Here is a 21678-nt window from a genome sequence, read left to right on the forward strand (position 1 = left end):
ACTCTGACTTGGAGAACATGGGGTTAAGTTTTCCTCCTCTGCCGGGCGTTTATCCCTCCTAATGGGATGTGCCACCGAGTCGCTCTGCTGCTCTAAGCCACAGCAGGTCAACATATTCAGTGCGAGAGGCGGGCCTATCTGCGGGGAGGATGAGCTGCGGACTCGGTGCTGCTCACTGGTCGTGATTTCATCGGTGAGGAGCTCAGTCGGCTGACCGCCTCCGACGCGCAGACATGGTGACACGTGGATTTCTGTGGGTGAGAGGACCCGCCGGCCGCCGGGCGGATTAACTTCGTTCGTCCCATGGGCGTGTGTCGCTCTCCTTCTCGGTCCGGGACCCGACGATGCGCTCTGTAAAGGGAGCGGGTTTCGCAGAGACATCCGGAAAACGCATCCATGCGCCACGGCCGCTGCGCATCCCGCTATGCCCATGACAACAACACAAAGCCTGCTTTAAGGAGCCGCACATGCACATCGGCATCGGCATGGGTGCGTCAACACGATTATTTCTCTACGTGATGCGGATGAGGCTTTGGAGCGCAGTCGTGCAATGAGACAATCGGGAATTATCAAGTAGACTTTATTGATAGGCTACACAATCCGACAATATGGCTGATCAGAGCAACATCCAGTCCGCCGCCTCCAAGAGTATCCGGCCCTTTAAATCCAGCGAGGAGTACCTGTATGCCATGAAGGAGGATCTGGCTGAATGGCTGAACACCCTGTACGACCTAGATCTCACTGCGGACACCTTCATGGATGGGCTGGGGACGGGCTGTGCCCTCTGTCGGCACGCCAACAACGTGAACCGCGCCGCGCAGGACTTCCAGCTGGAGTACCCGGAGGCTGCACAGTCCATGAAGGTGCCATCCAAAGATGTTTGCTTTCAGTCACGCAACGTCGTCCCCGGCTCGTTCGTGGCGCGGGATAACGTGTCCAATTTCATCACCTGGTGCAGACAGGAGCTCTGGATCAAAGACGTCCTCATGTTTGAGACCAACGACTTGGTGGAGAGATGCAACGAGAAGAATTTTGTTCTGTGCCTCCTCGAGGTGGCGCGACGCGGGTCCAAGTTTGGCATGTTGGCCCCCATGTTGATCCAGCTGGAGGAGGAGATCGAGGAGGAGATCCGGGACCAGGAGAGCCTGCGGATCGACGCAGGGGAGCCAGAATCTGAGCAGAGCCCGCCTCTGAGCAGGTGTTTCAGTCGGAAGGAGAGCTGCCAGAGTGTGGAGGATGAGGATGAGGACGAGGATGAGCCTGATCCAGAGCCGTTCATCTGGCAGCCGAAGAGAGTTTTATGTGACATGCGTAATTTGGATGAGTTGGTGAGTTGCCCGTGAAAAGATAAAAACACAAGCCACTGCATGCTAGCCTCCATCCTGAATTAACTATTTACTCCACAAGAACTCAACATGTCTCACTGCTGCATTATGAATAATTCAGATGGTCACAGAATAGCAGGATTATCAGTCACACACTATTTTATCATCACTACCCATAACATGAAAGACTCTGTCCCACAGGCTGAACACCCTCTGGCCTTGGTCAGAACTAAATGTCATCCCGTGTGTTTTGTCTGTTGCTAAACATCACGAAGCAGCTGATTGAAGACAGTAAAACACAGAAATGTGCCAAAAGTGGAGCTCCCTCTCTGAAAATATCATGTCCGTGCTATGAAACAGACAGGCCCCTACCTTATAGATTCCCTGTGGTGTGGGTGTGTGCGTACATCTGTGCATACCTTCGCTTTAGGCCGAGCTGTTAAATTCCCGCTCACCTGTGGCGTCAGTGTGTGTTTGACTCAGGGGAGCTCTGACAAGTCAGAGGTCACATTTCTCCTGCATTCTTGTAGAATTGACAGAGACTGAAGATTCAGAGCTGAAGATCACCTTCGACCTCTTTGTCCATCTAGAACAATCGATACAATATCTAACCATACTTATTTGTTCACTGACTCTGCAGCTCCTTTTTCCCAACACTTCTAAAAATGTCCCTCTCTGCAGTTTGGTTTCTAATACATTTCCTGTGCTGTGAAATTCAAACCATCGACTCTTGTCTTGTCACCGTTGAACTGGTTGACCTTTGCCAGGGCCTGCTGCACATAAGAGAGGCAAAGATCTTGTTAGGGCAGAGCTAATGAGCTGACTGGCAGACCAGCAGAACATTGGCTTGGGCTGTGAGTGAGCGAGAGAGAGGGGGGTGGGGGTGTGAAGTCAATGTTTTCATGTTGATGAGGAGAAGAACAATGTCCGTCTTTGGCACCGAAGATGTGAGGGACAGTGGAGAGGGAGGAGGGGACGCAGTGGACAGTCACACTCCTGCTGGTCAGGCAGCAGAGCACAGCGGTTCTAGTGTTGCCTCCACGGACAGAAATAGGAGAGCATGTGGAGGAGGATGTGCGCTGTTCCCATCCAGACTGTCTGAGTCCGCACACTCTCACTCATATGACTGAGTACTGGGGATTATACAAGCAGACTACATTTTAGGACAAAAAGATCACAGGGAGGGTACAGAGCGTATGCCTGTCTTTCCTTTTTCTGTCATCTGCTCTGACACATCCCTCAGCACACGCTCACACACAAACGCAGTCTCGTCTGTTGGACAGCCAAACCGACGCCTTCTGGCCAGCTTCGGCTGACTTGGGAAGTGGTGTTCCCGCTCATCTCGTCCACTCTCCCTGTCGTACTTAGAAAACTGCTTGCATGTAAGCTGTGCAGCTGTCCACACCAGCGACACGAGGCTCCTCAAATGGGAAACCACAGTGGTATCAAGATAAGAGCAGCAGCAGTGTTAGAATCGTACAGCACCAACAGGGGTACTTCACATTGTTTGCTAAGTTGTACTTGAACAATCTGTCTAATGTCACCCAGGCACTGTGTGAGGCATATTTCCACTGAATTCTTCTTAATGCCCTGCGCTGTAGTGCATCTACCACATTTTCTTTAAATAGATGTAGTAATAGCTGCTCGATCAGATATCCTTTACAGTTCTTGCTGCGAGGCGTCTCTATCCTCCATAACATCAGTCACAGGTTTATGCTGCAGAATACTTGTGCGCTTTTCTTTGTGTTTCTGTAGTGGCCTTACAAGAGATTAGTGTCTCTTTATTACTGGAAACCTCATTGCTTGTAGCCATGAGTGTCTGACAGGGAGGGAGAGGAAGAAAGTTTAAGGGCTTAGCTTCATTGGTCCACAGCTGTGGCACCAGACTGCACGTCTGTTACCCTCAGAGGCGACTTTCCTGCATCATCCCGGGTGGATTGTATTTCACAGGATGGTTCGGCTCTTTTTTTTTTTATTTACTGATTTTTCTCTGTAAAAAAAAAAAAAAAATGCTGAATTGATTTTGAAGCTGCTTTTTGAAAATACATAATTTATCAACCCGTTCATGAACTGCCTCCACATTCATATCCAATAACATTATTGAATGCCATCTATTAATTACCAGGCCATTAACTCCCACAGAGATGTCTCACATCCTTGTGCAAGCTGAAACGCTACATATATTCAGCTTCCTGTTAGTTGCCATATTTTCTTCAACCTACCACCACTGTAACTATGTGATCACAGGACGTTGTCCTTACATGTATGCACCACCATGATGGCCTAATTCCAACTAAATCTCAAACAGAAAACTTGAGCTGTACAACAGTGTGAGTGAGATTGGTTTACAGTCAGTTTAGCATTTGTTTCCTGTACAGCTTGTAGCATCTCAATGAGATTTGTACATTTGGCAACTTCTTCCTTACGTTGTGTGGTGGTTGGACAATCAAACTAATCTTCTTGTTGAGCTCAATAAGACAATACAAGTGTAGCGATAATAGGATTGCGGGTCATTATTCTAATGAGTGTTGTAGTCTGCATACTGACAACAGGATCATTTGAAGTAATTCCCTTTAAGGGCATGTGGCTCTTCAATAGTAAGGGTACAAATGTAGCACCAAATATTGTCTGTCCTCTGTACTTTCGTCTTATTGACTCAGTAAACTTGTGACTCTCAATGCAAACAGACGATGCGGCAGCTACCTGCTGGATACAGTAGGTATTTAATCTTAACACACCGGCGTGTAAATACTCACCACCACTGTGTCTCCCACTAATCTGCCACTAAAGTTATTACTCATCTCACCGTGGGACCGTTTTCCACTGCAAAGTTGAGGAAGTGGCTGGCATCTCATTTCCTTCGTCATAGTTTGAGTCAGTGATAAATGTTCCTGTTTCCCTCCTGTCTCCGAAGTGATGCCGACAGCAGCTGATAGTCATTACTATACTGTATGACCACATAAAGTTTATCCTATGCATTAGGGGATTGTTTTTTATATCCCCACTCGACGGAGATTATGACAGCGACTTTGACTGAATCTGCATTTTGCTATGTGCTGCAAGCAGCCTAACGTAAACAAACATGGCTGCCTGTCTACACAAAACATGACCTTTTTGTATAATTTCCAGGTCTTGCAATTTGGCCCCTGGACTTAATTGTGAGAACACCTACAAAGCTATACAAACTGGTACACATGTAATAATGTAAATGACACTTACTGACCCCTTAATGCACTCTCAGATTGTTCACATGTTTACTGCATGTATAGGCATCTATGCAGTACAATAGTTGAGCTTATAAACAACAGGCCATAGCAGCGTCACAGCTTTTGTCACCTTCCTTCACTCGCATCTGTCCTTCTTCTTGCTCAGTCATATAAACTGGTTCATGTCTCTTCTCACCCCAGGCTTCAATGTTCAGCCCCTGTTCAGTTCATATATGTGCAAGCCCCCATTCCCTTCCCCCGCTCAATCTCCACTACAGATGATAAAGCGATGAGCAGAGCAGTATGTCTTGCTGGTGGCATTGAAGAGGAGACGTGAATATACTGTTGACAGCGAGGTAATCAAAGGCTGACGTCTCAATCAAAGGCTTTGGATGGAGACACCAGCAGAGCAAAGGGGACGGGAAATAAAGGGGGAAGATGAATGTATTATGCCTATATGGGCAGTCTGCTCCATTAACCATAGGGTCCAATTCGCGCATTCAGGGAGTAAAAAAGGGGAGTAGACAACAGATAGTGTGCCTAGAGTGACTTTACTGTACACTCTGTTAAGCTTGACTGGAATGGATGTTACTCTGAGAGGGAGAGCTACAGTAGAGAGGGAGCTAGAGTGAAAGAGAAAAGTAGGTCATCATGCGTTGCATTGGGTCACACTCATACGCTTTGCTGAGGGAGCGTGGCAACCTTCAGTGTTTCTCCCCACTGTGTCACATGCACTCAAGATTTTAGGGGTCTAGTATTTTAAAGGATTTTTTCACCTGCTAGATTTTGCGAGATACCTGAACAGAACAGACGAGATCTCCCTCCCCCCAACTATTTTCCATGCAGCAGGGTGCATGTGGAAACAGCTGAGTCCGCGCTTTGTGCTTTTTGTCTCTATTGCAGCATTTGATGCTATCACCTGATGGTTTCCATGATTAGCATTTAATTGGGTGTTTATCTGAATAGGCTTCTGCCTGTGTGAGTAGTCTGGTTCTTTATTTTGCACCCGTCTGCAGCCTCCTCAGGCTGGTTTCAGGTGGAGACTGCTACAAGCAGAGTGCTTCTTGAGCCTCATCAAAACAAAATCATGTAGACGCTGACGTGATACTAAACTTCCTGCGCTGGGTGATTACATTGCTGTTTGACTGAAGCATATGAATAATAGAGTTATTCACCTTGCAGCACTTGATGTCCATTATATTGCTCCATCCTCCCAGCTCCCCAGTGGGCAGGCTGTCATGCGGCCAGAAGATAGGCATCGATTTTCAGAGAATGGTTTCCTTGAAGCAGTGGATGTGGCCTGCCATGGAGTAAATATCATTACATTTTCCACCCTGATCAAACACACGTCACAGGTTATGAAATCTATAAATCTATCTCGTTGTTATCATTGTAACAGTTAAAGGAATAGTTTGACATTTTGTGAAATCTGCTCAGGAGCTATGAGCTACAGCCAGCTTAGCTTATCTCACCATTAAAATGGGAAACATCCAGTCTGCCCCCTTCAAACAAGCTCAAATGTGTTAATAACTGAGCTATAATTTGCTGATAGGATGATTGTGTTACCTTTGGACAGAGCCAGGCAAGTTGTTTCCAGTTTTTTAGCAAAGGCTGCAAGATGTAAGAGTGATCTTCTCACCCAGCTCTCAGTCATGAAGAAACTGCCTTAAAGCATTTGTTTATATTCAAAGTATAACCATAACTTACTATATTATTTTCCCTGTGGAAAGGTACTTGCGTACCTGACCCTCTGTTTTTCTGTCCCTTCTCTGCTGGTCGGGCTTGTTGGACCAGCACGCTAACAGTCTTTAAATACATGTATTTCCACAATATCTCCAGTTTGTCCCCTCAGGTTACAGGATCAACATTATCATTATTCATTCAGTCATTCAATGCCTCGGGTTGATTAAAGAGATGATCTGTGCAAAGGAGGCTGCTCCATGTTTATGAGATGTTGCGTAGTTATACAGGCTGTCAGGCCGGTGGTTTAATAGAAGATAGACTCTGATATCTTGCCGTTTTCAGTGTGCCTTCACAGGCTTCAGGAATGCTGACTGTGGGTGGTGGAGCAATAACTGCTCAAGTTCCCCCCAAGTCTTCCTCCTGCCACGCCCGCACCCCCAGTGGCATAGTTATCTTCCACTGCGTGCTTATCTGATGGGGAGGTTGTTCTATCTTGGGTTTCCAAGTTTCCAGTCATGACAGGAGATCCTCAGGGGCAATGAGATAAGCTAAGAGTCTTGTCATTTTTTTAAACTTACACTGAAAGTACTGTATGTGCCGTGCCATATAATCTTAATCCTCCCAGTTTTCTTCACCTTTTGAAAGTACTATGTATTCTGTCATAAACCCTCCAATCTGCAATTGTCTCTCAGTCAAATCCTGGAAACACCCTCATGTAAATTCCTGTGGAGTGAGCTGTTGTCATGTTCAGTTTTTATTGTTGGAGTTTGGCAGTAATTATCCTTTGCAAAGCAATCATAAAGGGAGCCAGTTACAGCAGGCCAGCACACCTATGTTTGATGACTGCACTATAGCAAACTGTGTGGCCGTGCATTGTCTGTTGAGTCACGAGGAGAACCGACAGATATTCAAATGGACGTGTGGCTTCCTAAAGCACATTTACAAACTTTGGATCTCACTCTCAAAACCTAAACCACAAAATCAGAAAACTGAAACTGTATTTTGTGTATTCACATTATAACAATCAATAAATTAGAATTATATACCATATATGAGCAAATATACTTATTAGAATAGAACAATACTAATAAACGTTTAGACCACATTCCTTTGTTCTGGTACGTGTATGTTAAGATACAGTTTACAGACTAAGTGTAGCACCACATTATAAATAAGTAGAAAATGGGGAATGGAACTTAAACATCTTTATCTCTCCCCTCCCATTTCCCCTCTGCTTCCCCAGGGTTTGCTCAGCCCTCAGTGAATGGTCCTTCAGATGTTTGCAGGTCAGGAAGGAAAGGAACTAAGAGATTGTTGACTCACACTGAGCAGATATGACGTGATCGAGCAGCGGGATCATTAAAGCAGTACATACTGTGTATGTTCTTTACATTCAGCTGCCCGAAGACAAACCCAGCAGCTCGATTTGAAAGGAATAACACAGAAGTCTCTTACTAATCAAAATGTTTCTCTGTCTGTTCATGCCAAAACATCTCTGCATTACTATCTTAAGATAGACACAGCAGATTCCCAGCGTAGGGGCGTGCTGTGGATCGTTCAGACGCTTTTCGTTTTTCTCTCTTTTCCTTCTCAAACATCTGCAGCTCTTGCTGACATGACAACATGCGTCCATAATTCATCCTTCAGTTTTTCGCAGTGTTCCCTCTTCACTTCCGCATGCTTCCTGTGTGACCTTGTGTCCCCCCCCCACCCCACCCTTTCTGGTGTGTGTGTGTGTGTGTGAAAGCGTATGTGTTTTGGTTTCACTGTGTCTGAGCGGTACCCGTTGTTGACACAGCGAAGACATGGGAAGTGCACACATTTCATGCCATCGCTTCCACAGAGTAAATACTTCAAATATCAGAGCTGCTGTTGATTATTAAAAACACTTCATGCTTTGACTGTGTCCTGCTCACTGTTTCATATGAGACCCAGTGTGAGTCCTTCACCTTCCCTCTGGAGGAAAACTTATGACCTCAGCTGAACAGCTCTGGGGGAGGTGTTGGAGCGAGAGAATGGCTTTACTATAGCAGGAATGAAAAAAAGGCACACTGTACAGTTATAAAAGGGAAGGCTAAGGCTATGTGTGTGTCTGTTGCCATAGCAATCTTTCCATTAAGTCACTGGCTGGGGTTTTTCCGAACAGGGCTCGTCCACCTACTGACAGAATGAAAGACGGAGTGACAGAGCAGAGAAAGGGAGGAAGTGAGCAGATGTAGAAATGTTAACAAAACCCAGAAAACAAAGACAAATATAGGTCTGGTCAGCCATTGCATGGGCTGAAAATACAGGCTGATAGACAACAAAGCACATGGGAGAGAAAAGAAGGCCGAACAGACGCAGGTGAGAGGGAGAACAGAGAGGCAGGTGAGGTGCTGGGGCTTAGTGCTGATTCCACCCTCTGTAATTAGCATGTGGACAAAAGAAGGGTGCTGTTTCAAGAAAATAACAAGGTTCCTCCTTAATCTTCCAAATGCACCACACAGTAGGTGTTGTAGGACAACCTGTTCACACACACACACACACGTGACCCACATCCCCTTAGCCCTCTATACAACATGAAAGACACTGTAAACACCCAAAGAGTTGGAGTTCGCAACCTGAGATTTTCCACCAACACGTCATTTGATCACTTAAATATCAATAAAATCCACTCCTCCCTTTTGTAATTGCTGCCCTTGCGCACACAATTATGGAGCAGTTATTGCTCCTCTCTCCCTGTGCTTTCCACCGTCCACTTTGCTGCTTTACTTTCTCTCCCCCACGGTCGACAAGTGTGCATACGCCTTTGTCTGAAAGAGACGCCAAGAAAAACATCAAAGTCGTCCAATCCAGCGAGAGCCCAGGCCTGTGCTACACAGGCGGCGCTCGCTCTACCCTGCAGTTGTGTCTGACTCCAGTCGTCTAATAAGCACCCCAACCGCAGCAAGGGCACCAGCTCTGACTCTCTCAATTCAAAACCCAGCTGGCAGCACAGGCCTGCTGACATCATCACCACCGGTCTGGTTTCTCTGCTCTTTCTCTCCTCAGTTTATGATGTCACAACCAGAAACATTGTCATGTAGCAGCCGAGTGAGGGAGAGCGTTCATTAGCATGTCCACCAATGTATTTTTGTGCTTTTGCGACACTTTGTGGTGGATGAAGTTCTGGAGAGATGAAATGAGGCAGGGCTTTTAATGTGGTAACAGAGCGGGGCGGGGCACCCGGTAGGTGCCCAGAGAGTAATGTTGGCAGGAAGATGACGCACACACACTCAACACCCTCATACACTCAAGAGGCCAAGACTTCTCATTTCTCACACTAACAAACAAAGTCACTGTGCTGTTGACACATAGCGCTCAGGACCAGCAGCACTCTGGTTACGGTTACAGATATGTGACTAAACTTGATCTCATCTTGGGGGTGGGGGGGGGGGAGGATTGTTGCCAGGTTCCTCCCGGATGTGTGTGTCATGTTTGTCTCCCGTGGGTGTTGAACCGCTCTGTTTTGTTCTCCTCAGGTGCGTGAGATTCTGGGCCGGTGTTCCTGTCCAGCTCAATTCCCCATGATCAAGGTGTCGGAGGGGAAGTACAAAGTGGGAGACTCGAGTGCACTGATCTTCATCAGGGTAGGCCCTCATCACCATAAACACAACTGTCTGTCACCATGAAGCATGACACATCTCTTGTGTGTCTGCTTTTCATGTTTATCGATTAAGGTACAGTTCAGTAGACAGGAAAATAATCATGCATTATATTGTCAGTGAAAATGTTGCAGTCAAGATGTTTTGATCACCTGCACGGCTTTCATTGGATGTCCAACACAAACACAAATATTCCAGTCTTTAAAACATGTTTTATGATTCATTTCTAAGGATAGTTATAATTATTACCCCAGCTGTTTGTGGTAAACATCGACTTCCTGGTTCAACAGTGAATTACTCACTTTGTCTTGCTCTAAATTTTCTTTTATTCTACAGGGACTCCTTAAGAGGACTGTTTTTAATTGAAATGTTTTCATGTTCATGTAGAATAAAAAGCAAATCGGGAACAAGATGGCAATGAGCGGGTACTCTTTTTTTGTCTTTTTCTGCTGATTATTGTTACCCAACACTTGCCAAAAATGTGCACATACGCTAGTGCCTGCTGATGATTATCTGTTTCAACTTTGACCCACTGTATTTTCCCTAATTGTGGGCACACAGTTATCCTGTGTTATGAGGGATTATTGCCAACAAACCTGGTGTTCCCACGTTCAGTTTTACCTCCAGATAACATGTTTTGTCTGACTAAACAGTCTGATTTATATAACCACTGATGTTTCTTGGCCCCTCAGATTTCTCGTATTGATGTTGCCATGTTGCCAGATCTCAGACAGAAATGACGGCCAAAGCTACAAAAGAGTAGTCCTTAGTTGTAATGAACCTGAATTATCCCTTAAGCCAGTTTTACACTACATGTTTAGCAGAATGTATGTGATACTTTGGTGCATAGCACAGAGCACCGTGGGGCTGGCAGTAATTGCATGGAGCCATAGGGTGTTGGCATATGGCATCATATGTTGTTTCAAGGAGAACAGGGTTATGTGGCAACATATAAACCACTCAGCTGCTTGGCTGCCCAGAGAACTGTACAGTGGATGTCACAGCGTTTTGATTTCTCTCTCTCAAGTGTTTGCAAGTGTTTACAAACTACCTTCTACTGGCCCACTCCCAGGGATTTGCTTTTTTCCACTGAGACACAAGTAGAGCTTTAGGTAATTTCCTGAGTCGAGCCTTATCTTAGCTGGAGCCTGTTTCTGCTGGACTCTTTGTCTCAGTTTCAGTTTAAGAGCTGCCGCTGTATCTACATCAGGCCTCCCAGGGCTGGGCAGGAAGGCTGCTGGGTAAAAGGGATTGATTTGGTTTCACCTACCCAAAACGTAGCCCAGACAGATTAATGGACTCTTTGGATGGCATTCCAAGTTGTCTGCCTTTACATTATTGCTCTGTCTGACTGTCAGTAATGTCAATATTTCCTCACTTTTAGCGGCACCACTTGGTCCACACAGGGAGATGTGATATACGCAATGTGATAAAATGTTTGGCACTGCCCTGGGAAGCTCTGGTAAAAAGCTTTTTCTACCTTCATAGTGAGCTTTACTCAAGAGGTCTTGAAGGTGTCATGTGTACCGAATTCAGTAGCATTAACAGTGAGTACTGTACTGTAACTAAGTACTGTAGAAAATTATTAGGGTGCAAAGAGGAGCTGAATCTTATATTTAACTTTTTAAAAAAGCAAGACCCTCCACCTATTAGTTGAAAATATAGTGCTGAGCTGGTATCGCCATTAATAACTAAAGACAAAGAATTTGTCTTATTTTCTTACTCACTTATTTTCTATTATGATGCAGACTAAAGTGGTCGTCTGTAATAAATGAAGGCCTGAAACAGACAGAGACAGAATTGTTCTCCATGGGTGTCATAAACACACATTTATGGCACGTTATGCACATTAAATCCATCATTAGCGGCTGTTTTTTATATTTTTAATTAATCCTGTGAGGGAAAGCTGAAGTATAAATTTAGGGTATGTCAAAAAAATTAAAGACCCTTTACTGCTCCTCCCAGAGCAATCAGACCTCCCTCCCTTCAGCAAAAATAAAAACACCTAACCCTCCACGTCTCCTCCCTCCTAATAATTTTCTTACACTCCCTAAGATGGACTGTGAAGTGTGTTATCTGTGGAAGCTCATGTCTGTGGAAACAGCCGTTTTAATGAGACAGACATATTTTAAAATAGCCGCTTGTGATGTGTTTGTCTCTGGGAGCCTTTGACTTGTCAGATTAGCCCTCTTCATGCCATCTCCGCCCTCTCATGATTCCTCACTGGGGATGACAGCGATTACGCATATGCCCCAGCAGCTACAAGTGCGGCCAACACACTTCCCTTAGTCTTCTGAGGAGAGGAAGCGGACAGCCACTTTGAAAGCCAACAATCCCCCATTCAGCTGCCAAAGCTCTGACAAGGATCTCGAGCAGAACGAGGGGATGAGGTGGAGAAAGCAAATGGGCGAACGGCCCCATATGAACAGAGGGGGGAGTTAATAAGACATCTTTGTCTCCAGGGAGGACGCTCCCTAGAGGGAGGAGATGCCTGCAGTCATGGTGCTCAACAGCTGAAATGAACTATGAGCTTAATTTTTCAACTCACCAACAAGATTTGAGAAGAAACTGGTTCAACACGCCCCCGCAATGATGACAAGAAGTCTCTCTGTTCGCTGTTGCCATAGAAACAGGTCTCTCTGCACTGGTGCAGACTGTGATACCCCTTCAGTGGTTGGCAAATTAGGCAGCTAAGCCACGGATCTAAAGTGGAACATGGTCCCCAAACATTTATTTGGCCTCAACAGACTCCTCCATAATGCTGCAGCATTATCTGTGTGAAATATGTAATAATGATTTTCAGTATTTATGACGCGTTCTACTGTCTTTGTGGTCGCATTGTGCTGTTAGATGACTGCATGACAATGAAGATAGTTAATTTATGAGCTGACAGTCTGGAAATGAGTACTGCGTGATTAGCATTTTAAGAGCCCGGATGATTCTTTTTATACTTATTCTATTATCCCAGTCCAGTTACACAACTGTATTTATTTATTCAGATTCCCAGTGGCCGTTACCATCATGACAGCTACTCCTCCTCCACAGTTAAAGAACAATAACAAAGTCATTATAGAGATCTATGTCACATCAACACTTCTATTATTGTATACTGTGCACTATGCAAAAACTAAGATTGCTGATCACAGAGTCAGAGCTGACAGCAGATCTAGTCTGTGAACTGCTGGGACAAAGTGTGTTTCTCTCTGTTGAAAAGGGTCTATTTCTCCTGTCCCTGGTGTAGCTTTGTCCCTCCACAGTACGTGGATCTCTGTTAGCGGACCTTAATGACATTAATACCAGTGATGATGAAAATATTAAATGAAACTCGTGCCACCTTGCTTTTCACTGCTGGCACATGACGGTCACGCAGCCTCACACAAACAGTAAACCTGTTACTGACATAAGGCCAAAGCAGTGGAGAGTAAGCAGTTTATACTCTCAGGTCTGATAGAGATAAGCAGATCAGCTGTTTTGACGGATTTTATGTAGTTGGGGACCAACGCCGATGAAAAGACCTGTATTGGATTGGCAGGGATTGTGTTAGTGAGAAGTTGGGATCAGACTTTGGTGCACACGCCATGTCCATGGCCTCTTTCTGACCATGGTCAGGAACCCGGGATGAGACGCTGTGCCACGTGTGGTTTGCTGTAAATAAACTCTGTGCCAGCCTGCACAGATGTACCATTATGGCTTTGCCTCGCCTGCCCTCTGAGGCACGGGTACAACCTTTAAAACATGTGGCTGGCAGACCCTATTACACAACCCAAGGCAGGGGGATGCATCCACAGGGCTGTCACATCAGTCAGATTGTGTTGCCTCAGTGAAGGCAGCTTCTGCCTGGAGGGAGCTCTTTGGTCTAATCTTGTGGATGTTTGTGCCTCAAAGAGCAGAGGAGAGTAGGAAGTGACATATCCACCGACCCCCCTCTGTTATGGCTATCCAGGCCCCCTCTTGTCTCTGCTCCTCTCCCCGATAACTAAAATCTCAGCTGAGGAGCAGAGCGGACAGCAGGGGTGAGTTGTTACCATGCTAATTCACCCTGCTACCCTCAGAAAACATGGGGAAGCCAGCTGAGAGGCATGAGAAAGAGAGGCCGAAAAAAGTGTCTTTCACAGCACTTTGGCTCTTTATTATGCTACCATACTCTGTTTAATTGTGAGTTGGCATGGCAATGAACAGCCCTCATAATGGCAGCAGCTGGGGGTGATGTGGGAGAAAGAGGAGGCGTGGGGGAGGGAGAGGCAGGGGCACAGGCAGGGGTGCATCTATATGTTACGTAACCGAGAAGGCTGGCCAGCCTTCAGCAAGCTGTCCCACTTGTGGAATTTCCATATCTATTGACTTGTGCAGTGTGTGTGGTGGTGCTGTATATCAAAGGATTTAGCCATTTTATTTGTGCATGAATGTGTAAGCTACTTTCTGTTTCTCTAATGAAGCCTTGTTGTCTCTTTTACTCATTCAGGTCCTTCGCACTCATGTGATGGTGCGTGTTGGAGGGGGCTGGGACACATTGGAGCACTATTTGGACAAGCACGATCCGTGTCGTTGCGCTGCTTTCGGTGAGGTCACTTCCTATTCCCCGTCAGCCTCTTACAAAACAACTTCATTGTTGTATCTCAGTATTGCATGATTCATAATATAATTAAGATGATTAAAAACCCATTCACATCTGATGCACTATGTTCATACAAGGAGCAGACACTGTGAAGGGGAGTCATGTTGAGAAATGGGGTTTATCATTCAGTCTTAATAGACATATAACTGTAATTTATTCAATTCTGAATTCTGTCCGTTCACATATTCAGATTTTTGCTGTTGACTTATTTGGTTTTGTTATATCACCTGGCAGCTATCAGTTTGTTTCATACTGAAGCTAGACCAAAATTCCCTCCAAATGTAGGTCTGCAAAATGATGCAGGTTTGTAATGGAAAATGTGCAGCCCACACTAACTGATCCCATAACACATCTGTGCAGCAACTCACCTCAACACAAAGACTTTTAATGCTGATAACCTGGACAACTATCCTAACCATTCAGTGTTTACACTCACTTTGATTAGCAGCACAGAGAACAGTGATACATGCCCATAGCTATGCTGGGGGAGACCATACCTCCCTATCCGTGGGTCCAAACTGCTGCTGAGGTGGTGATGTCAAGGGCCGAGCGTCTGGTCTGGACAGCTGACTGCTGAATTCATAATTGGTGTTACAGCTCTAACCACTAGGAGACCATAGAGTATTAAGTAATTATAGAAGTAGGCCTTTTGTGTTCTATAAATGTTCTCCCTAAACACTGGGATCATGTGCATTTCTCTGGTCGGCTAGATTCACAAGTAAGGGTCCATCTCTCTGGCTCATGTTATCTACTGCTGCTATCTAAGAGCTTAATGACATTGATGTGGTTATCTATAATATATATCCGGACCATGGCTTTTAATCTTTGATGATGTTGTTTAGAGGTCTGCTTTAAACACTTGCTATGGATCTGTCTCCCCAGCCCACCGCTACCACCAGGCTAAAGCCTGTGGCCAAGGCCAGGGAGGCCAGAGCAAGTCCTCGAGTGCCCACTCTTCCCGCTCCACCAGCCCGGGTCCACACTGGCGAAATGATGGCATTGCACCTTACAAACCTCCTGACAGGCGCTCCTTGGAGCCGCCCTCTGCTCCGTGTTCCTCCTCCACCCGGCCCGGCCGCTCTCAGAACCCTTCTGTCCACACTGAGCTGGACTCCGGTGCAGCACGTACTCTACTCCCACGGCCGCCACGAGACCGCTCAGAGCCCCGCCACGTTAATCCTCTCAGGTGAGTGTGTGTGTCTACGCATGTGTGCGGATAAGTGTGTTACCATGATAAGAAATTAATCTCTCTCAAGTAGCCTGGCTGGCCGCGCTCACTTTTTGCTGCTTGCTCTTTTGTGCCCACTGATGAGCAGGCAGACAGACGGACACACACATAAAGGACTGGGAACATACGCAACGAATACACGTTACAGGAAGCCTCAGATTAGACCAGAGCAGATTTATCTAATCTCAGGTGACATTGCCCTGATAAATCCGTCTCACACAGCCACCCTACAGCACTTCCTAGTGGCTACAACGTAGACACCAAACATGTTTATTGAGCTCTCCTTCGCTCCCCCTTTTCTCTCTTTTACCTTCAATCAGTTAATAAGACTATAGACGGCAGTGATTGCGTGTGAGCTTTTACTCAAGTCTTTCTTCTCTTGCCACGGCAAACAGATGGTCTCAATTATTATGAAGCCACTGACAAATAAAACGACACATCAGTTTTCTCTGATACCCATCTGAAGTGGCATCAGAGCCAGAGTAGTGGCATGTTATCTGCTGTTCTTTCTATGAGATATAAAGACAATAAGATCTGCTTAAGCTCTTTGTGAAGAGCTTAAGAGCAAAAGGTCTAGTTGGTCACATACCTTCCCTATATGTCAGAGTGTGAAGGCGCCATTGTTTAACACAATTTGAAGCTGAATGGTGGTTTACTTTGGCCTCCAGCCAATGTGTGGCTCATTTCTGTATTGAGCAATGGCTCAGACCAGACGTCAAGGCAACAGCTCATTCGAATTAACCCTGTGTGGGTGGGGCATCCCCTTTCAAGTTCACCAGACTATATAGAGGCTAATCTGCCGACTATCCCCAGACAACTGGTCACAGCTAACTCAGGAAGTAGGTCAACAGGTGGGCTCTGAATTACCATGCATGAATATTAACAACTCTAATTTCTGAGGATATTTTTAGAAGTTTGGTTTGATAAAACACTAATTAAAGGCAAAACCTGACGTCTATATGAAAACGGAACTGTATCCTCACCACAACACTGTTTTCGGATTCATTCAAAGTCAAATATTTGTGAACCTTGGAGTAAAATGACAATTTTAGAAACAGACCAAATGCTATTTTCTTTCCTGCATATGAAGGTATATATGAAACTGAACTCTTTATAGTCAAAGAAATAACACAGCCTCTACTTTAACTCTTCAGAGTCTCAGACCGCCCGTCGGCGTCAAAGACACAAACACAAAGAAAGCAAGCTAAACAGTTTTAATGGGAAACACAAAGGTAAAATGAAAAGTAGTACAAAACGGCCATTTTACCCCAAGACTCTGGAGGGTTAAATATCCAATTTACGAGACCCAATGACACAGTTAAACCTGATGGTCCTTCTGCTGTGTAACAGTCGAGTGATGTCTGATGGACAAAAGGCTGCAATGTGTTGGGTTATAAACCCTGCAAGACCAAGTATATGGTATTATTGTAAATATAAATGATTCAGTGTTTTCTTCCCACATTGTAGGAATAAGGACACAAAGTTACCAGCAACAAGACGTCTGTCAGGAGGCAGTGACTCCTCTACAGCCTCCTCTAAGGGAGGTGGAGGTGGAGGAGGAGGAGGAGGAGGAGGGGGACGGCACTCTCTTGGTGGCACCTCACGGCGCTCTGGTGAAGAGGTAGTTCTGCTTGTCAGTCGCAAAGAGGGGAGGCATATGATTGAGAGGCCTGTAGCTGGAAATCAGTCCCCATCCCTGCGTCCCTCACTGCCCCGCGCACGGAGCCAGTCTCGGGAACGTCCTGCACTCGCTCCGATGCTCAAACCCAACCCGCCACAAGGATCCTCTGAGGGACCGCGTACACCCCGCACAGAGAGGGGCCGGTCCCTTGGAAACGAGGGTCCGAGGAGGCTCCATGCTCCACGTTCCCACAGCCAGAGTAAGCTACAGAGCCGTACTCGGTCCAGGGATGCCAGCCCGGGATCTGCTTCCTGCTACAGAGACCCTCAGCCCCCGACCCCAGACAGACGAGAGGACCTTCGGGCCAAACAAATGCCCCCATCCTCTCCCAGATTAGCCAGTGGGTTCACCAAGAGGCTGTCATCCTCATGCTCTAACTCACCCATTAAAGGGGGCCAGAACAACAACAGCAGCCCCAGCAAGAAGACGATAACTACTCCCAGACCTCCTGCCCCTCGCTCACCCTCCATAGGAAAAGGCAGACTACTACCACCAGTCACCGCAGGAGGGCGACGTTCACCACACTCATCTCCCCGCAATTCTCACCATCATGCTACCCGCTCCCCTCGATCATTACAGGGCCCTCGCTCTGCTGGACGAGGCCATCAGAGGAACTGGTTTGGCCTGGACTGCCAGGAGCCAGAGGAGGAAGGTTTGGGCTCTGGCTTCCAGATGCTGCCAACGCTAGACCCCCAGAGGGAGCAGGACCTGTACCGCAGCTTTGAGGCTGAGTTTCTGGCCAATACACAGCAGGCTAAAGGAGTGTCTAGTAGAGCCCCAGTAGGAGCGACCCTGCAGGGAGCTGGGACACATTCAGCGCCAGGACTCACTGATGCTAATGTCACAGACTCTGCCTATTCCTCTTCTAACTCATCCACCTCCTCCCTGAATGTGGGCGCAAAGATAGGAACCCTGCCTGACCTCAGGGAATCCAAGAGAACTGTTCCCCGCCACTTCCCTCTGGAGGACCCTTTACATTTGCTTTATGGACACAATTTTGCAGGACCACACAACTTTGGTCAAGGGGAGCCTGAGCACTGGGGGGAGCGTGGAGGGGGTCTCAAGAAGCTCCCAGCCATCTCTAGCTCCATAGAGGAGAGGGAACTTCAATCTTCCCTGCCTGGTCATGGGGACACAGAGTCAGACAGATTGATGAATCAGGTCCCCTCACAACCTGCTTTCCCCTCTAGGAACATAAATGGAGACCTTGGAGGTTGTCCTTCTACAGGGGGGGTTGCAGCCCAGCAGGGTCAGCTCAGCTGGGGCACAGGACGTGAAGGAGATGTTCCCCTGGAGAATCACCAGCCAAACTTACCTTATGATCTAGAAAATGGTGACGCCAGTGATGACCTCCCGCCCCCAGAGGCTTGTCCGTCACCTGTGCCTCTTCCCCCTTCTGAGGACTGCTCCTTTCAGGATTCCTCCAGTGAAAACTCTTCTATGTGCTTCAGTCTGAGTGAATCCCGGTCAGAATCCCCCCCACCATCGTTAGCCCTGACCAATGGGGATGCTGATGGAGAAGTGTTGCAGACTAAGAAGGGGCAAAAGAAGGCAGACAGGGTAGCCCCTATCTCTAAGCACAAATTGAGAGCCAGGTTCAGGCCTCGCACTGACAACAGGCCGGACAACAGCCCCTCACGTATCCCCACCCCAGTCAGCTACAGAGATCTGCAGGCTCACGACACACTTTCCCCATGCCACACCCCACCGTTGTCCCCTCAGAGCTCGCGCTCTACTGGTCGTCCAGCCACATGCAAGAGCCTGCACCAGGCCTTCGCAGATATGATCCATCCTCAGCCACGTTCTCCAGCCATGGGCAACAAGGATTGCTCCTACCCTGGACAGTCCGGGAGCCTGGACACTGAAGCGTGGATGTAGCACAAAAGGCACAAGGGGTTGTTGTCATAAACTTTGACTACTGTGTAAAAAAAAAGACTTAAGACTGGGCTATAGACTGTTTTCATTGCATGTCTAACACTCCTTTTTCACTTAGTTTCTCCCCTCAAGAACTGCAGGGGGTTTACATTGCTTTTATTTTGCACTCAAGCCAAATTATTTATTACCAAAGGAATGGTCTTTAATATTACTTTTACTGTATTTTTTGTGTGCATGGGGATGCTTTTGCCAATCATAAGGTGTTTTTTTGCAAGACACTTGTGAAATTGATACAGAGAAATAGAGAGAGAGCATATGTGCTGCCATGTGCCCCACTAAGGGGTGTGGTAAAGTGCCAGGGATTTAAAGCTGCAACTCTATAAACAGTGTGAACACTAAACCTTTAGTCAGATGGACCGGCTCCCTCTTGTGGTTTGCCACAGCATCTCTGCTTGCCTTGATAGTCAACTTACTGGTATGACTGTGATATTTTCAGTTTTTCCACATTAGTGGTCTTTACATATAACTCGGTAAACTCATATTCACAAGATACTAATAGGTAACATAGACAAAGGTACCCTCAACATCCCTCTGGCTTTATCAACACCACATGCACCACCAATCTCTGTACAGTCGTCTGCTGTTATTAAAGCTGGTGTCACCTTTTCAACAGTCGATGTCAAATAGTCAAAATAGATGATATTTGTTTTTAAATGCTTAATGTGTTACAGGTTTTCAACATCATGTTTAATGCAGTAAACATTTTAACTTTATTTCTACTTTTAAATGGATTAAGCGTAAAAATATGAGGAGCAGTGAAGGGTGAATTCCTTTGTGTCATTGTCACTGAAATGAGATGTTGAGAGTGCTTCCTCTGACCAAACTGTACTCTGGAAAACAATGCTTCATATACACATGTGCAAGAGTCAGATGTTTTGGAGAATGAATGTGTAAATACTCAAAATGTTCATGTGCCCACTGAAAGATGTGGGTATTTTGTATATAGGAAGGCATTGACTATACAGTTTAATGTACATACTCACTGTAATCAGTTCTGTGCTGCCTTAGCTATGCAATATTGATGTTGGAAATGCCTTGACAATTCCCTTTGCCTTAAAATGTATTCGCAGGTTAGTTTTTGAATGTTTTTGCTCAACATCACTAAGATCTACTTGGTAACACTACATTGCCATCATTAACTGTTTATGATAACAGAAATTGGAAAGTTTGAGCGAGAATGTGGAAAAATCTGGGGGACGTTGCCAATTTTAAATTATAAATTATACTTGATGTAGGTGAACTAATCATGATAAAGATATGTAATTTATTGCCTCTGAATCCCATTACCTGTTTTGAAACACAAGAAGCCAGATAATCTATTTAGCAGATGGATTTCAAAGACATGACACAATCTATGGTGACATCTAGTGGCTAGAGAAGGACATGTTTAATACACAATTAAAGCACGTGTTGTCACATTGTCACATCCTTCCTCCACACTTTTGGAATGGTATGTTCCGATGCTGATTAGAGCCAACAGAGCCAATAATGATGGTATGATAAGGTTAGTTTGATGTATGAAGAATGAGTTTGACTTGAGTGTCTACATGTGTGCAGCAGTGCATAAATAATAGATACTGTAATTGGATAGTAGGGTTCTCTTGTGTGGCTCTTGCACAGTTGTCAAGAGTATGAGAAGCCAGACCCCAGCTGCAGTATTTCTGTGTTCGGTATTTAACTGGTGTGGACTTTTGTAAAATACTTGAAAGTGGAGACATGGGAATTGTAGTGTTAGTGCCCTGCAAAAAAAACATCATTACCTCCGAAATTTGTTTTTCATGTGTTTCCTCCGGGTTTTGAGAGACTTTGGAAACAGAGTCAGTGAAAAGGAAGTGAATAACTTTTTTTTGCAGGGCACTGACACAGTGAATAGGCAAGAAAAAAAGAGTGTGCATACGTTTGTGTACATACCATGTGAGAATATGTACAGAGTTTGAGTGAAGAAGGGAGTGATGCTGGTCTAATTTATTTATTTATGAAATTAAGTGTCAGTGGGCTCAAGTGACATCTGTGTCCAAAGGTCTCTTAAGTGAGATGTGAGTGTTTAGGGAAAATCAAATGAGATGTGGCCCAGTGTTTTCAGGACTATAGATCAACAGTATAGTGTAAAGAGACGTTCTGTTAGAAATGTTGCCAGTTTAAAAACTGACTTGACCCAACAGACAACTTAAACGTATTTGGGCTGTTCTGTTTTCAGAGCTACATTAATCTGATTTAATGCCGACTCCTCACTGCTGGTAATGATTTATGATGTATCAGTATTGTTAGAGCCACATATACATCCAATATGTCGCCGATCATCAGTTCCACCCATATAAACAGATTTTAACACGTATCCTAGTTGTCTTAAATTTCAATTTGTTTTGGCTTATTTTAAGACAT

At 45.7% G+C, this 21678-nt stretch overlaps 1 protein-coding gene across 1 annotated transcript; it reads left to right on the top strand.

Annotated features, from left to right (window-relative positions):
• Window positions 1–608: 608 nt before the first annotated feature.
• Window positions 609–21610, top strand: gas2l1 (growth arrest-specific 2 like 1). The gene is made up of 5 exons (XM_070833873.1): window positions 609–1328; window positions 9715–9822; window positions 14300–14396; window positions 15335–15638; window positions 17148–21610. Exons 1-5 carry the CDS (start codon window positions 609–611, stop codon window positions 19237–19239), a joined length of 3321 nt encoding a protein of 1106 aa, XP_070689974.1. The 3' UTR covers window positions 19240–21610.
• The last annotated feature ends 68 nt before the right edge of the window (window positions 21611–21678 follow it).

The sequence above is a fragment of the Pempheris klunzingeri genome, chromosome 7, assembly GCF_042242105.1.
Source record: "Pempheris klunzingeri isolate RE-2024b chromosome 7, fPemKlu1.hap1, whole genome shotgun sequence".
NCBI classification, from domain to species: domain Eukaryota; kingdom Metazoa; phylum Chordata; class Actinopteri; order Acropomatiformes; family Pempheridae; genus Pempheris; species Pempheris klunzingeri.

Excerpts from the sequence above, each read along its gene's own strand:
- gas2l1 (XM_070833873.1), top strand. The coding sequence starts at position 609 with ATGGCTGATCAGAGCAACATCCAGTCCGCCGCCTCCAAGAGTATCCGG. Across the intron at positions 1,329-9,714 it reads TGCGTAATTTGGATGAGTTG|GTGCGTGAGATTCTGGGCCG; the intron begins GTGAGTTGCCCG and ends TGTTCTCCTCAG. Across the intron at positions 15,639-17,147 it reads CGCCACGTTAATCCTCTCAG|GAATAAGGACACAAAGTTAC; the intron begins GTGAGTGTGTGT and ends CCCACATTGTAG.